Below are 14,346 nucleotides of genomic sequence, written 5' to 3'. Positions count from 1 at the left end.
TCAGAGCCTCCGGGCTCCTCAGCGCCGCGATGTACTGTAGCTGTCTGTACGACACAACCCTGCCCTGGCCTTGTAGTCTGGGACACACCCCGAACACATTCAAGCAACAGACACTGAACAGCGCACCCATCTACTGACTCACCAGCTGCCTGTCGGCCAGCCACACAGCATAGGCAACAGACACTGAACGAGCGGCACCCATCTACTGACTCACCAGCTGCTCTGTACGGACGCACAGACACACACAGACACACATTCAGAGCAACAGACACTGAACGAGCGGCACCCATCTACTGACTCACCAGCTGCTCTGTACGGACGCACAGACACACACAGACACACATTCAGAGCAACAGACACTGAACGAGCGGCACCCATCTCCCAGCAGCACACAGAAATGACCCATTTCCTTTAACGCCCCGCCCTCTCCGTCAGCAGCAGCTTTTCGGCAGGACCCAGACTCACCCTGCATGCGGGGGTCAGCCACGCCCGGCTCGGCCTGGTAATACTCCTGACACAGAGCGGCCAGAGCCGACACCGCCGCCTCCTGCAGGCACAGAACAGCGTTACACACAGAGACTACAGCAGAGCGTGTGGATGTGGGTGTGTCTGTACGTGTGCATGTGAGAGAGCGTGTGTGTGTGTGTGTGTATGTATGTGTATATGTCTGTACATACCTTAATGTTTTGCTTAGCTGAGCTGGAGATCACATGAAGACTCTTCAAGCAGTCATCAATCAGCCACTGCCATCCACCTGAAACACAGTGATGACCTCATCACTGACCTGCCAATCATCAAACTCTAACCCCACCCACTCACCTCTCCCCTACACATATCACAGGGTTACAGACTTTGTGCCTGTTCTTACATGAGACCAATGTCCTCTGTGCCACAAGGCTAAAGTTGCACTTACTTATAACTGGGTCATCCTTAAACGGCATCCTGGACAGGGACAACTTCTCTATCAGAGCACAGACTGGGGAGAGAGAGAGAGAACACAGTTACATTTCAGACAGACAAGCACTGCTAAACATACCCTTCTGTGTACCCGCAGGTACTATATATACCCCCACAGGGCAGTGTTAAGACACTAGTTCAACTTATTTGCAGTGGAACAATTATTGAAATTTTAGCAATTCATTGTAGTAACAGTTCCTGGTGGAATGGAATTGGGCGGTGGTCACCACGGTTACCTGCTGGTCTCATCAGCTCTCCACCAAAGCCCCTGCAGGGTGAGAAAGAGCCTTCATGAGTAACCACTCACAAACGAGACTGAGCTGCTAACCGCTAACCGCTAGCCTTCAGGCGGCTGGGCGGGGCCAGCTCTACTACACGAGCAATCACTCCCAAACACGACCAATCAAACGGCTTCCATCTGTGCTGCTAACCGCTAGCTTCCAGGCGGCTGGGCGGGGCCAGCTCTACTACACGAGCAATCACTCACAAATACGACCAATCAAACGGCTTCCATCTGTGCTGCTAACTACTAGCCTTCAGGCGGCTGGGTGGGGCCAGCTCTACTACAAAGTGAAATTCCATCTGCCTGTCTGAATCTTTTTAAAAATCAACAAACATGGGCGGCAGTGTCGTACAACGGCTAGGGACCTGCATGTTTGACTCCCAGGTAGGACCACAGCAGTGGTACGCTTGAGCAGTGCACCTCAAATGCTTCAGTAAATATCCGGCTGTGTAAACAGACACTGTGAAATAATGCAAAAGTCACTCGGGCTGCATGCAAGTACTGTAATGTATGGGAGTTTGAGTTTACTGCCTTATATGCGAACTAACAGCTATTTATTGCTCTGTCGAGCTTAGCTACTGTACGTTACCCACGGGTGAAATGAGCCAGACACGTGTACATAGGAACAGAACCACACACGGTGAAAGGCAGTGCGTTGCAGGTGCAGTGCATTGTGGGTCTCACCTGTACTGCTGTCTGTCAAAGAGCTGTGGGCGGGAAAGAAAGGCACATTTTTAAGGCAAGGATTCATCACCTGGGTCACCTTTATGAGGAAAAAGACACTCCCGCACACTTACCTTCTGATGAATGACCTTTAACCCCTCCACACAGTCAGAAGGGAGGACGTCTGTGACTGGCCTGTAACAGAACGAGCAGTCAAGGGCACAGGCGTTGCTTAAACTAGAAATACCCCACTGAGACTCAGAAATACCACGGCGGTCTACGAGGGGCGTGGCGTGTGGTTACCTGTCAGTCTGAGAGGTCAGTTTGTACAGAGCGTGGGTGATCTCCGCACAAGCCAAAATGGCTCCATGTCGTCCGTGCATGTCGAGTCCTATTGCCATGGGCAGCAGCTGTGGTAGAACTGAAAGTGAATGTGGGAAAAATAATGCTGTTGTTCAATTGCTCGCCACATTTCTGAAGACACCTCTCACCAGTGTTGGCCATGTGTGATGACATCATTCACTAGTGTTGGCCATGTGTGATGACATCATTCACTAGTGTTGGCCATGTGTGATAACATCACTCACCAGTGTAGGTCATGTGTGATGATATCACTTACCAGTGTAGGCCATGTGTGACGACATCACTCACCAGTGTAGGCTATGTGCAATGACATCACTCATCACTGCTGGCAATGTGCGATGACATCGCTCAGTGTTGGCAGTGAGTGCTGACATCACTCACCAGTGTTGGCCATGTGTGATGACATCACTCACCAGTGTTGGCCATGTGTGATGACATCATTCACCAGTGTTGGCCATGTGTGATGACATCACTCACCAGTGTTGGCCATGTGTGATGACATCACTCACCAGTGTTGGCCATGTAGTCAGGAGCTTGTGGAGTCAGGTTATGCAGGGCTTTCGTGGCCAGCTCACGGATTCCCCTGCAGCCAAAAACACAGCCCTCACTTTTTATAAACATCCCTCTGAATCCTCTACAGATGTTCATTGATTCACGTTCTCAACTGTATTATTCACTGTATTTTTCTAGTTTATTTTATTTATTTGACGATTCATTTTAAAAGGACAATTGCACGGTTGTGAACACCAATGTGCATGCACAATTAAAAGAGCATCAAGGATAGCACAAAAAGTCACAAGACTTATTTCCATTGTGGTCCTTGCTGTAGCTATTATTATGGGTCATATCTAATTATTATGTGTGTTATAAAGTTTTTTGTGGAGGGGGTGAGTTCTGGTAGTCAAACGCTGGGTGTGGGCATCGGGGTCAGAATTCTTCACGTGAAAAGCAGTATGGAGTTCCACGTTCAGGCACTGTAGAGAATCTTTGGTGGAAACTCTGAAGAGGACCTGGCTTTCAGGAGGTACCTACGATGGAAGGATCCAGGAGGAGGAGCCTTACCCATGCCAGTGATTGACCTTCCTGGACACGAGGTGGTCGATCAAAGGCCTGGTGTATTCTGGGAAGCTTGCGATGTACACGCTGCGGGGAGGAATAAGGGGAGGGTGAGGGGTAGGTTTTAGGCTGCCATGGCAACACGCTGCTCTCTTAGAGGACCGGATGAGAATGAATCATTTCCTCAGGTAACAGAAACGGGTGTAGCACAAGCTCCTCCCTCTCACCTGATGCTCAGGTAACAGAAACAGTTGTAGCACAAGCTCCTCCCTCTCACCTGATGCTCAGGTAACAGAAACGGGTGTAGCACAAGCTCCTCCCTCTCACCTGATGCTCAGGTAACAGAAACGGGTGTAGCACAAGCTCCTCCCTCTCACCTGATGCTCAGGTAACAGAAACGGGTGTAGCACAAGCTCCTCCCTCTCACCTGATGCTCAGGTAACAGAAACGGGTGTAGCACAAGCTCCTCCCTCTCACCTGATGCTCAGGTAGCAGTTGTTCAGGTTCCCCACGGCGAAGTAGTCAGCAGCAGTCAGGATGTCGATACCGTGTGGAAAGGTGCCCTGCAGAGAACCCGCCAGAAACCAACATTACTGCACGTGTGCGCTCTCTACAACGAAGCAGCAACCCACGCATTTCAAATACGGCACATTCACACTCACACACAGTCCAAAACAGTGCGCTGCCAATAACACTCTGTTATGCAATATAACTAACACTCTGTTATGCAATATAACTATCACGGGTACCAAGAAAGATGGAATAAACTCCGTGGGAAAAAAAAAAGAGTTGGAGAGTTAGTGTGCCTGTGATTCTCGGTGCGTGACAGTAGGAGAGTTAGTGATTCAGTGATTCTCGGTGCGTGACAGTAGGAGAGTTAGTGATTCAGTGATTCTCGGTGCGTGGCAGTAGGAGAGTTAGTGATCAGTGATTCCGGTGCGGGGCAGTAGGAGAGTTAGTGATTCAGTGATTCTCGGTGCGTGGCAGTAGGAGAGTTAGTGATTCAGTGATTCTCGGTGCGTGACAGTAGGAGAGTTAGTGATTCAGTGATTCTCGGTGCGTGACAGTAGGAGAGTTAGTGATTCAGTGATTCTCGGTGCGTGACAGTAGGAGAGTTAGTGATTCAGTGATTCTCGGTGCGTGACAGTAGGAGAGTTAGTGATTCAGTGATTCTCGGTGCGTGACAGTAGGAGAGTTAGTGATTCAGTGATTCTCGGTGCGTGACAGTAGGAGAGTTAGTGTGCCTGTGATTCTCGGTGCGTGACAGTAGGAGAGTTAGTGATTCAGTGATTCTCGGTGCGTGACAGTAGGAGAGTTAGTGATTCAGTGATTCTCGGTGCGTGACAGTAGGAGAGTTAGTGATTCAGTGATTCTCGGTGCATGGCAGTAGGAGAGTTAGTGATTCAGTGATTCTCGGTGCGTGAGAGGGTGGTGAAGCGTGTTCGTTTGTGCCCTCACCTGCCTGCCCACATTCTCCTGGAAGGCTGCCTAATAAAAAGAGGGAGAGAAAGAAAAGAAGGGATTAGAGAATCATGGCCGTTTCAGCACATGCTGGCTCAGACGTCAGGCAGAAGCTACTCACGGAGGCCGCTCTTCGGCAGTTGACGTTCCGGTCGAACACGGTCGTGATGAGGAGGGCGCTGCGGAGAGAAGCGTGCGGGCGCCGTGACTGACAAGCTCAAAACACGCCGACGGCGTGGTCTGAATCAGTGATCAGAGTCCTTTAACGGAATCGAAAGGTCCTTGTCATCAGAGCGCATTGGTGACTTAGCCTTAGCGAAACGAAAGGAAACCCTGATCTCCAGGAACAGGGCTGGGAAGCCCTGACATACACACAAGCGTGTATCACACACACACACACACACACACACACACACACACACACACACACACACACACACAAGCGTGTATCACAACACACACACACACACACACACACACACACACACAAGCGTGTATCACACACACACACACACACACACACAAGCGTGACACACACACACACCACACACACACGGACACACAAGCTGTATCACACACACACACCACACACACAAGCGTGTATCACACACACACACACACACACACACACACACACACACACAGCGTGTATCACACACACACACACACACACACACACACACACACACAAGCGTGTATCACACACACACACACACACACACAAGCGTGTATCACACACACACACACACACACGAACACAAGCGTGTATCACACACACACACACACACACACACACACACAAGCATGTATCACACACACACACACACACACACACACACACACACACAAGCGTGTATCACACACACACACACACACACACAAGCGTGTATCACACACACACCACACACACACACACACACACACACAAGCGTGTATCACACACACACACACACACACAAGCGTGTATCACACACACACACACACGGACACACACAGCGTGTATCCACACACACACACACACACACCACACACACAGCGTGTATCACACACACACACACACACAAGCATGTATCACACACACACACACACACACACACAAGCGTGTATCACACACACACACACACACACACACGGACACACAAGCGTGTATCACACACACACACACACACACACACAGCGTGTATCACACACACACACACACACACAAGCGTGTATCACACACACACACACACACACACGGACACACAAGCGTGTATCACACACACACACACACACACACAAGCATGTATCACACACACACACACACACACACACACAAGCGTGTATCACACACACACACACACACACACACACAGCATGTATCACACACACACACACACACACACAAGCGTGTATCACACACACACACACACACACAAGCGTGTATCACACACACACACACACGGACACACAAGCGTGTATCACACACACACACACACACACAAGCGTGTATCACACACACACACACACACACACACACACACACACACACACACACGCATGTATCTGTTTAAACATTTTTAAAAAGCGTTTGTTGTCCTGGTCCCATAGGCAGTGTGATTAGCCCTTCATCATGTGGGACAGGGGCTCGCTCCCTCTCTGATGGGGGGGAGGGGGTGATCAAACCCACCCCTCACCCCTGTGGGTGTCAGTGATTCAGGCCCAGCGGGGGCGGGGCCTCCTGGGTTGAGATTCGAGGGGGGTGGGAGGGGCCCGGGCTGCGTGAGAAAGGGCCGGGCCGGTGTTCCCAGCGGGAGGTGCTGGTTTTTGGGGTGGGGGGGGGGACGGGGGTGCTGTCAGCGCCGAGACGGGGGCAGGCCCCCGCACGTCCGTCCGAGCGCTCGGGCGGCGAGCGAAACTCCCAGCAGCGCAGGCGAAACCTGGCAGCCGCGTGACGCAGGGCTCTGGGCCGGGGCTGGGCAGGACCCGACACGTCGCCGTGGGCGACAGCTCAGCCGCTCTGCTCAGGGGAGGGGGCTCTGCAGCGGCTAACGGACAGACGTGTGGCGACGCCCACCTACAGTCTGCAGGCCTGTCCGTCAGAGTTAAGGGAGTGCAGCACACAGAATGAGAGACAGTGAGGTGTTATGGGAAACCTGTGGATGGATACACACACTCACACACATGCATGCACACACACACACACACACACACACACACACACACACACACACGCACGCAGACACACACGTGAGCAATCACACATGCACGCGCAAGCACACACACTCACATGCATACTCACTCACGCACACACACGCACTCACTCGCACTCACATGCACACCTACTATTTATACCAAAATATATGACTGTATATAGCCTTCTTGTTGGTGTGAGAGAGATTTTAAGGAGACTCCCAGGGAATGTCTCCCACCTCAGGGGCAGGGGCATTATCAGTGTGAGAGAAAGAGTGTGTCAGTGTTTAAGTGAGCGTACATGATGGATGGGGCTGGGGGGCATGTGGGTGTCAGGAAATAAATAAGGTGAAACAGAAGGGAGTCATTTCCAGTAGAGGTGACAGAGCATTGCATCCCCTGACAAAACACATGAGCTCACCTGTTTCCCCATCAGGTACCCTGATATGCACTGCCATGGATCTGCTCCAACAGGGTGTCCCATAGACTCTACAGGGCCCAGACTGTCTAACTACAGGACGTCCTGGCCAGTTACGGCAAATCCCGACAGACAAAGAGCGGTGATAACAAGCGGCAGCTGCCTGCTGAGGGAGAGGAGAGCGCGAGGAAGAGGAGCCTTACCTGGCGATCTGCGTGACGAAGGGCTTGAGCTCGGGCGGCTCGTAGGCGCGGGCGAAGGCCCAGCACACGTAGCAGGCGGCGTCCCGCACGTTGGACCCCACGCTGCACGCGCCCCGCTTCTCATCGTACGTCAGAGCCTTCAGGACGAGGGGCACCACTGGGGGAGCAGAGAGACACCTCCATCAGTAACCAGCCCCACCTCCACACTGCACCTCCATCAGTAACCAGCCCCACCTCCACACCACACCTCCATCAGTAACCAGCCCCACCTCCACACCGCACCTCCATCACCTGTAACCAGCCCCACCTCCACACCGCACCTCCATCACCTGTAACCAGCCCCACCTCCACACCACACCTCCATCACCTGTAACCAGCCCCACCTCCACACCACACCTCCATCAGTAACCAGCCCCACCTCCACACCACACCTCCATCAGTAACCAGCCCCACCTCCACACCGCACCTCCATCACCTGTAACCAGCCCCACCTCCACACCACACCTCCATCAGTAACCAGCCCCACCTCCACACCACACCTCCATCACCTGTAACCAGCTCCACTTCTCCACACTATACCTTCATCACCTGTAACCAGCTCCACCTCCACACCACACCTCCATCAACTGAAGTCAGCTCCACACCTCCATATTACACCTCCATTACCAGAAGATAGCTCCACCTCCACACCACACCTCCATTACAAGCAGATAGCTCCACATGACACCTCAATGACCCTAAACAAATGCTAAACATTCAACACTTTCACAAAGGCACTTGCAAGCAGACACCTCTCACCTATGTCTCCCACTTTTACTCACACACACACACACCTTTCTCTACTCTCACTCTCACACACACACACACACACCTTTCTCTCCTCTCACACACACACACCTTTCTCTCCTCTCGCTCTCACACACACACACACAGGGACAGGTGGGCCAAGTGGCAGTTGTAAGTACGGCTCGGGTCTGGACTCGTATCAGGTGCACAAGCACAGCCTCAGGGCCCCACAAAGAGAGAGGAAGCCCCGCCCACTGGGACTGCCAAGCAGAGCGAGAGAGACTTGGACCGTTTCAAAAACACAGGACAGGTGCAGCACACACACGGGACAGGCGCTGCTGCTGACTGGAGCCTCAGGACCCAATAACAACCATCTCAGCAGGTAAGACCCAACTGGGACCCCCTCTCTCATCACATCCACTTCACTAGCACTAGCCACCAGCACAGCTACTGCCTGATTTTATTATGAGCACCTGCCGGGCGTAATACTCCACGCAGCTATGGGCACACCATTCAGGAGCAAAAATGTAGCGGCTGAGGAGATTAATAACAAGTCGATGTAAAATATGCGCTAAAACTTCAGCTGATTCACAGCGTAGACTTTAGACTATAATTACAGAAGGCAATCGCATTAGAAAAGAAACGAAAGCCTTAGAAGTTTCTTTGAAGCTGAATGTTTTGAGAGCAGCATGCCCAAGATGGTGAAATTGAGTTTTTGGACGAGACGTGGACTGTGGTTGTGTGGGCGGACAAGCTGAGGTTTCCTGGAGTGTTTTTCACTGCTGGGGGAACAGTCACAGTGTGAGACAGGCTGACATAGCTGCATCACCATCTACGCGTCTACATACAGATCTACCTTCTGGGCGTAGATGTGATGTATTTATGACCGAGATCAGCGGTGCCCAAAACTCGGCCCGCCACGAACGCCGCCTTTCGCTCCAACCGCTTTCGCAAGCCTCTAAACCGTAACGTAAACGTATTTATTTTCCGCAGCCCGTCCTACTTCAGCATTGTTGTTTTGCTTCGGTCAGACAGGCTGATAGCAGAGGAGAGAGGTATCGAGTCAGACATGGTGGGGATGGAGATTAGAAGGTGGTCCTGCTGGGGATGGGCCCATCCACACGGGCTTGTATATGCTTTAGATACGGACCATAATGCCAGCTGGCCATGTTAAGGCCATGTAATGCTAGAAACAGCTACAAACGCGATTTAGAATCAATGTAACGCAATCCACATTCACACCAGCACTCTCGTCAAGTTGAGTCACCATCAGATCAGGTAGCAACCTGCTGCTTGATGCAAGATCAGTTTTTTCTTTTCCACCCATCCCCATCTCCAGAGACACAGCCTCGCACAACCATTATTACCTTCACTCAGCACAGGTGACCTTGCCCACCGATCAAAATGCAACAAAGTTCATATGAAGCCAGAAAGGCAGCTCACTGTAGAATTCCAGCATTAGAGACACATTCTGGACTGGGTAAAAGGCTAACGCAGTAACCCCATTTAACACACACATACAAACGCAAACACACTTTCCCACACACACACACACACACACACAAACGCAAACACACTTTCTCACACACACAGACACACACACACACTTACACACTCTCACACACACACACACACACACACTTTCTCACACACACACACACACACACACACACACACACACACGTGCGGTTGCCGTGCAGAGACTCGATAAAGCGTAGGATGTAAAAACCTGACTGCGGCGATGAGCCCGTTCAGACTGCCAGGGTGAGAAAAGCAGGTGAGGGCTTCTGAAGATTCAGCTCTCGCTGTTTATGAAATCTGTCACTCACAGCTCAGGTAGTAACACCCCTGTTTCCCTAAACCCCCCCCCCCCCCAAAAAAGAGGCGTTTCGTCTCGGGGTTTCTCCCATAGTGCCCGTGGGTGTGGGATCGGCACCACACACCCGAGCCCATGGGAAGCAGGAGGTTGTAGTTTCTCACGCCTGGAGGTCTGGTTTCAGTGAGAGGGGCAAGTCGCTACAGGCTACCAATACTGCACGCGCTACGCCCTGTTCACACCACACACATCTGTCAGATATACAGTGTAATACACACATCCACCTGTCAGACATACACCACATTACACTGTATACCATCACTTAACCACATACGTACTACTACCCATCTGTCAGATCTATCCCATTACATGCTAAATCCATCTGTCGATCACCCATACACTGCACTACACATATCCATCTGTCAGATCTATACCACATTACACTGCACTACACATATCCATCTGTCAGATCTATACCACATTACACGTATACATTACAGTACTACAATATCTGTCGATCATACCCATACACTGTCTACACTATCCATTGTAGTATCACACGTATATATACATACGTGGTCAATAATATTTGGGTATGGATTTGGTGTTTGGTTCTGTACTCCAGCACTTTGGATTTGAACAGAAACGATGAATACGAGGTTAAAGTGCAGACTGTCAGCTTTCATTTTAGGTTACGTCCACATTGGGCGATCTGTGTAGGAATTACAGCCCTTTTATACCGAGTCTCCCCATTTTAGGGGACTAAAAGTAATCAGACAAATTAACAGAAGCTTACATGAAGTCATCATATTTACAATTTGGTTGCAAATCCTTGGCAGTCCATGATTGCCTGAAGTCTGCAACCCATAGACATCACTAGTCACTAGGCATCTTGCCTGGTGATGCTCTGCCAGGCCTGTACTGCTTTAAGGTGAAAGGCCGTCCAATGCGCTTTCATTGGATCTGAGCAGATAAAATGTTTTGGTACACTTCAGAATTCATCAACCAATTGAGGCAAGTTGACTACTGTTGACAGTGTTGACAGAAAATGAATCGAGTCCAGAGTTTGTTTCCGCGCACCAACACTGCTATCTGAAACCTTCTGCCCCTGCACAGGCCTGGAGAAAGACGGACGTGTGGCCCGAACACAGGGTCAAAGAATCGCCAGCCACCAGCTCTCTGGGATCCGACAAGGCGCTGTGGAATTCTGAGTCCCTTCGCTCGCCTTCACCGTCCAGCCGCAAAGAAAGAGAAAGGGAAAGAGCGTCCCCTGCTGGAAAGCAGCGAAAATGACTGCCGGCCAGGCACGCAAGCCCAAGCGCCCGCACTACGTGCCCCGCCCGCCGGGAAAGCCCTTCAAGTACCAGTGCTTCCAGTGCCCCTTCACCTGCAACGAGAAGTCCCACCTCTTCAACCACCTGAAGTACGACCTGTGCAAGGACTCCATCGCCCTGGTGACTGGGCTCCGCGGCGGGCGGGCGAGGCGGGCCAAGGCCCCCGCGCCCACGCCCGCGCCCCGCCGGGCCCAGAAGCCCCCGCCGGGCAGCCCCGCCTCGCCGGGGGGAGGGCAGAAGGGGCGGGAGGTGGAGCCGGTTGGTCCTGGAGGTGTAGAACGTCCCAGAGCAGAGAGGACGAAGTCGCAGGAAGTTGGGGCGGACGAGGAGTCGCAGGAAGTTGGGGCGGACGAGGAGTCGCAAGAAGTTGGGGCGACCGAGTCGTCGCAGGAAGTTGGGGCGACCGAGTCGTCGCAGGAAGTTGGGGCGACCGAGTCGTCGCAGGAAGTTGGGGCGGCCGGAGAGGCTCGGTCGGCCCTCACGAAGCTCCGCTCGGCCTTCTCGCGCGTCCCAGCCCGCGACGACGGGACGTCCCACACGTGTACGCCAGAAGAGAACCCCTCTCTCCCTGTCCTCTCGCCTCCGTTCTACCGCCCCACCCTCACATGGGGGCACCCCACGGAGTTCACCCCGCCCGGCTTCCAGCGCGAAGACCTCGCAACATGCAACTACCCACACCCAGGGACGCCAGGGTACCCCACGTTTGTGCCCCCTGAACACCCTCTGCTCATCTACCGCCCCTCTGTCCTGCCCTGGGACACAGATGGGACCCACTCCCCGGACCACCAGGGGCCCCTACACCCCACCCCTCCACCCATCCTGCTCACAGAGCACCCATACGGGTACTACCCCACCCTCCATCAAACCCCTCCGCACGGCTTTGAGCTTCACTGTACCCCAAAGCAGCTGCTGCACTCCTATCCGGGACCTGGGTACCCCAACAGGGAGGCGCACAGCAGACATCCCTGGCTGGTTTACCCTGTCTCAGACCAAGAGGGAGACCCGCGGTCTGTGCCCGCCTGGGCAGCCCACTGGGGGATGGGTGGACGCGAGTGGGCATGGCCTGGGAGGCAGGACTGGGGCATGGGGAGGGAGTCGAGGATGAGCCCCAGACAGGCATGCTCAGCCTTGGGCTCTCCAGACCGGCCTGGTCAGAGTGAAACAGACTCCCCGCTCTTCCCTTCCCTGGGAGAAGAGGGCCTGAGATCAACGTATCAATCAGGAGACAGCACTCCCCACACCAAGCCAATCAGATGGTCGGTCAGCTCTGTGAGCTCACAGCAAGAGGGCACTGTGCTGCAGGCAAGGAGGTAAGATGCACGCGGACACACATGTGCATGCACACACACACACTCCTTACTTAGCCATTCGACAATACAAAACTAGAATAGAAAAAAGCCAGGCAAAGTAAAGGTCATGCAAGGTTAAGTAAAAATTGTTACGAGTTAGATCTAATGTCTTTCCTGACAGAATTTTCGTAATATTCCTCTCGTAGATCAGCAAGGGGCAGTTTGGGGCACCCGATCTCTTACTCTGCAGAAGAGGAGGAGGACGAGGAGTTTCCTCTAAACCTCTCGACGAAAGACTGGACTGAGGAAGAGCGCACCAAAGACTTCCACACCAGCAGGGGGCGCCATGCAAGCAAAGAGAGGACACCACAGAACACGACCCTTAACCTGCCCCTGAGGGAGAGCCTCGGCCGGACCCCGGAGTCCGGCCTCCACCCGCCAGACGGGGAGACGAGCGAGGCCCGGAGACACACAGCAGCCCTCGCTCTCTGCCTGCTGGCCGGCTCCTGCTCCGACCGCCCGAACAACGCAACTACGCCCTCTACCTGCGGGGAGGCCGCCGCTTCAGCACGGCGAAGCCGCAAGGTGAAAGGGCAGAGGAGGCCAGGGTGCGAGGATGTCCACCGCTCGCTCCAACGGCACCCAAAGAGACCACAAACAGCACAGCTGTTCCCAGCCACGTCGAGGAGACACCGCTGCTCCTGATAAGCGGTGTCAGAGCACGATGGCCAATCAGCACACACGCTGACTTCAACGCGGAGAAACGCTGAACAATGCCACAGGACTCTGGAGAACTCTTTGACAATGGTTTCCATGGACACAATGGTTTCTATGGACTCTCGTTTTTGTGCGCGTGCTAACTGAGAATCTTTAAGATGAGGGGCCTTTCTTAAACTGAAAACCGCCACTATTAAAGAAGTACTTTCGTATCACTGGTGCCCTTTTTTTCCCCATGACATGCAGATGATCAATGTGAACGAAATGACAACAGTATGTACATGATGTTTTTTTTACAAAACAACCCACTGTCTTATGTTGAGATACTACTGGCAAGTACAGGCAGATAGAGGTGAATGAGAAGATTTCTACCAATTACAACGCTGATATACGAACAAAAACAAGTAAGTGACAACAAGGTTGACAAAACACAGCCAATAAACACAGTGATTTTATTGCAGGAATTATATTGCATCTTATGAAGGCAGCTTTTCTGTTTTTCTAATTGTGTTTGAACTGACTGGAAGTAAAACTCTCTTTTTTTTTTTCACGGCAAGGTCACAATGATGTTAGCAACAGAGAGCTCAAATATGAGCTCAAATTTAATACCACCCAGGGCTCTGTGAGAGGACAGGGCTACTGACCCCCTAAGGTAGGGACTCAGAGGGGGCGGGGCGGGGACTCAGAGGAGGCGGGGACTCAGAGAGGGGGTGACGGGTTCTCAGAGGGGGCGGGACAGGTACACAGAGGGGGCGGGGGGGGACACAGAGGGGGCGGGGCGGGGACTCAGAGGGGGCGGGGCGGGGACTCACAGGGGGCGGGGCGGGG

At 52.7% G+C, this 14,346-nt stretch overlaps 2 protein-coding genes across 3 annotated transcripts in view; one reads left to right on the top strand and one right to left on the bottom strand.

Annotated features, from left to right (window-relative positions):
• Positions 1–14,346, bottom strand: part of tbcd (tubulin folding cofactor D) — a 30,533-nt gene that overhangs the window by 7,933 nt on the left and 8,254 nt on the right. For both annotated transcript variants that reach the window (XM_064314362.1, XM_064314363.1), the window contains 15 exons: positions 7,577–7,733; positions 4,905–4,962; positions 4,781–4,810; positions 3,800–3,885; positions 3,329–3,409; positions 2,776–2,849; positions 2,207–2,324; positions 2,038–2,098; positions 1,925–1,947; positions 1,194–1,225; positions 914–976; positions 678–754; positions 466–547; positions 209–222; positions 1–37 (listed from right to left, as the gene is read on the bottom strand). The exon at positions 1–37 is cut by the window's left edge and continues 68 nt beyond it. In XM_064314362.1, coding sequence (XP_064170432.1) covers positions 1–37; positions 209–222; positions 466–547; positions 678–754; positions 914–976; positions 1,194–1,225; positions 1,925–1,947; positions 2,038–2,098; positions 2,207–2,324; positions 2,776–2,849; positions 3,329–3,409; positions 3,800–3,885; positions 4,781–4,810; positions 4,905–4,962; positions 7,577–7,733 — 993 coding nt within the window. The remainder of the gene's footprint in view (positions 38–208; positions 223–465; positions 548–677; positions 755–913; positions 977–1,193; positions 1,226–1,924; positions 1,948–2,037; positions 2,099–2,206; positions 2,325–2,775; positions 2,850–3,328; positions 3,410–3,799; positions 3,886–4,780; positions 4,811–4,904; positions 4,963–7,576; positions 7,734–14,346) is intronic.
• LOC135243985 (zinc finger protein 750-like) lies at positions 11,298–13,966 on the top strand. Its single transcript, XM_064316144.1, has 2 exons — positions 11,298–12,822; positions 13,008–13,966. Exons 1-2 carry the CDS (start codon positions 11,468–11,470, stop codon positions 13,504–13,506), a joined length of 1,854 nt encoding a protein of 617 aa, XP_064172214.1. The 5' UTR covers positions 11,298–11,467; the 3' UTR covers positions 13,507–13,966.

This window comes from Anguilla rostrata, chromosome 17 (genome assembly GCF_018555375.3).
Source record: "Anguilla rostrata isolate EN2019 chromosome 17, ASM1855537v3, whole genome shotgun sequence".
In the NCBI taxonomy this organism is placed as follows: domain Eukaryota; kingdom Metazoa; phylum Chordata; class Actinopteri; order Anguilliformes; family Anguillidae; genus Anguilla; species Anguilla rostrata.
The sequence above is the reverse complement of the archived record's forward strand: the minus strand, read 5'-3'. Positions and strand labels throughout refer to the sequence as shown.

What these genes read in the sequence shown, in the direction of transcription:
- LOC135243985 (XM_064316144.1), top strand. Translation starts at nt 11,468, where the DNA reads ATGACTGCCGGCCAGGCACGCAAGCCCAAGCGCCCGCACTACGTGCCC. An exon ending in ACTGTGCTGCAGGCAAGGAG is followed by an intron (nt 12,823 to 13,007) that starts GTAAGATGCACG and finishes TTCCTCTCGTAG; the next exon opens with ATCAGCAAGGGGCAGTTTGG.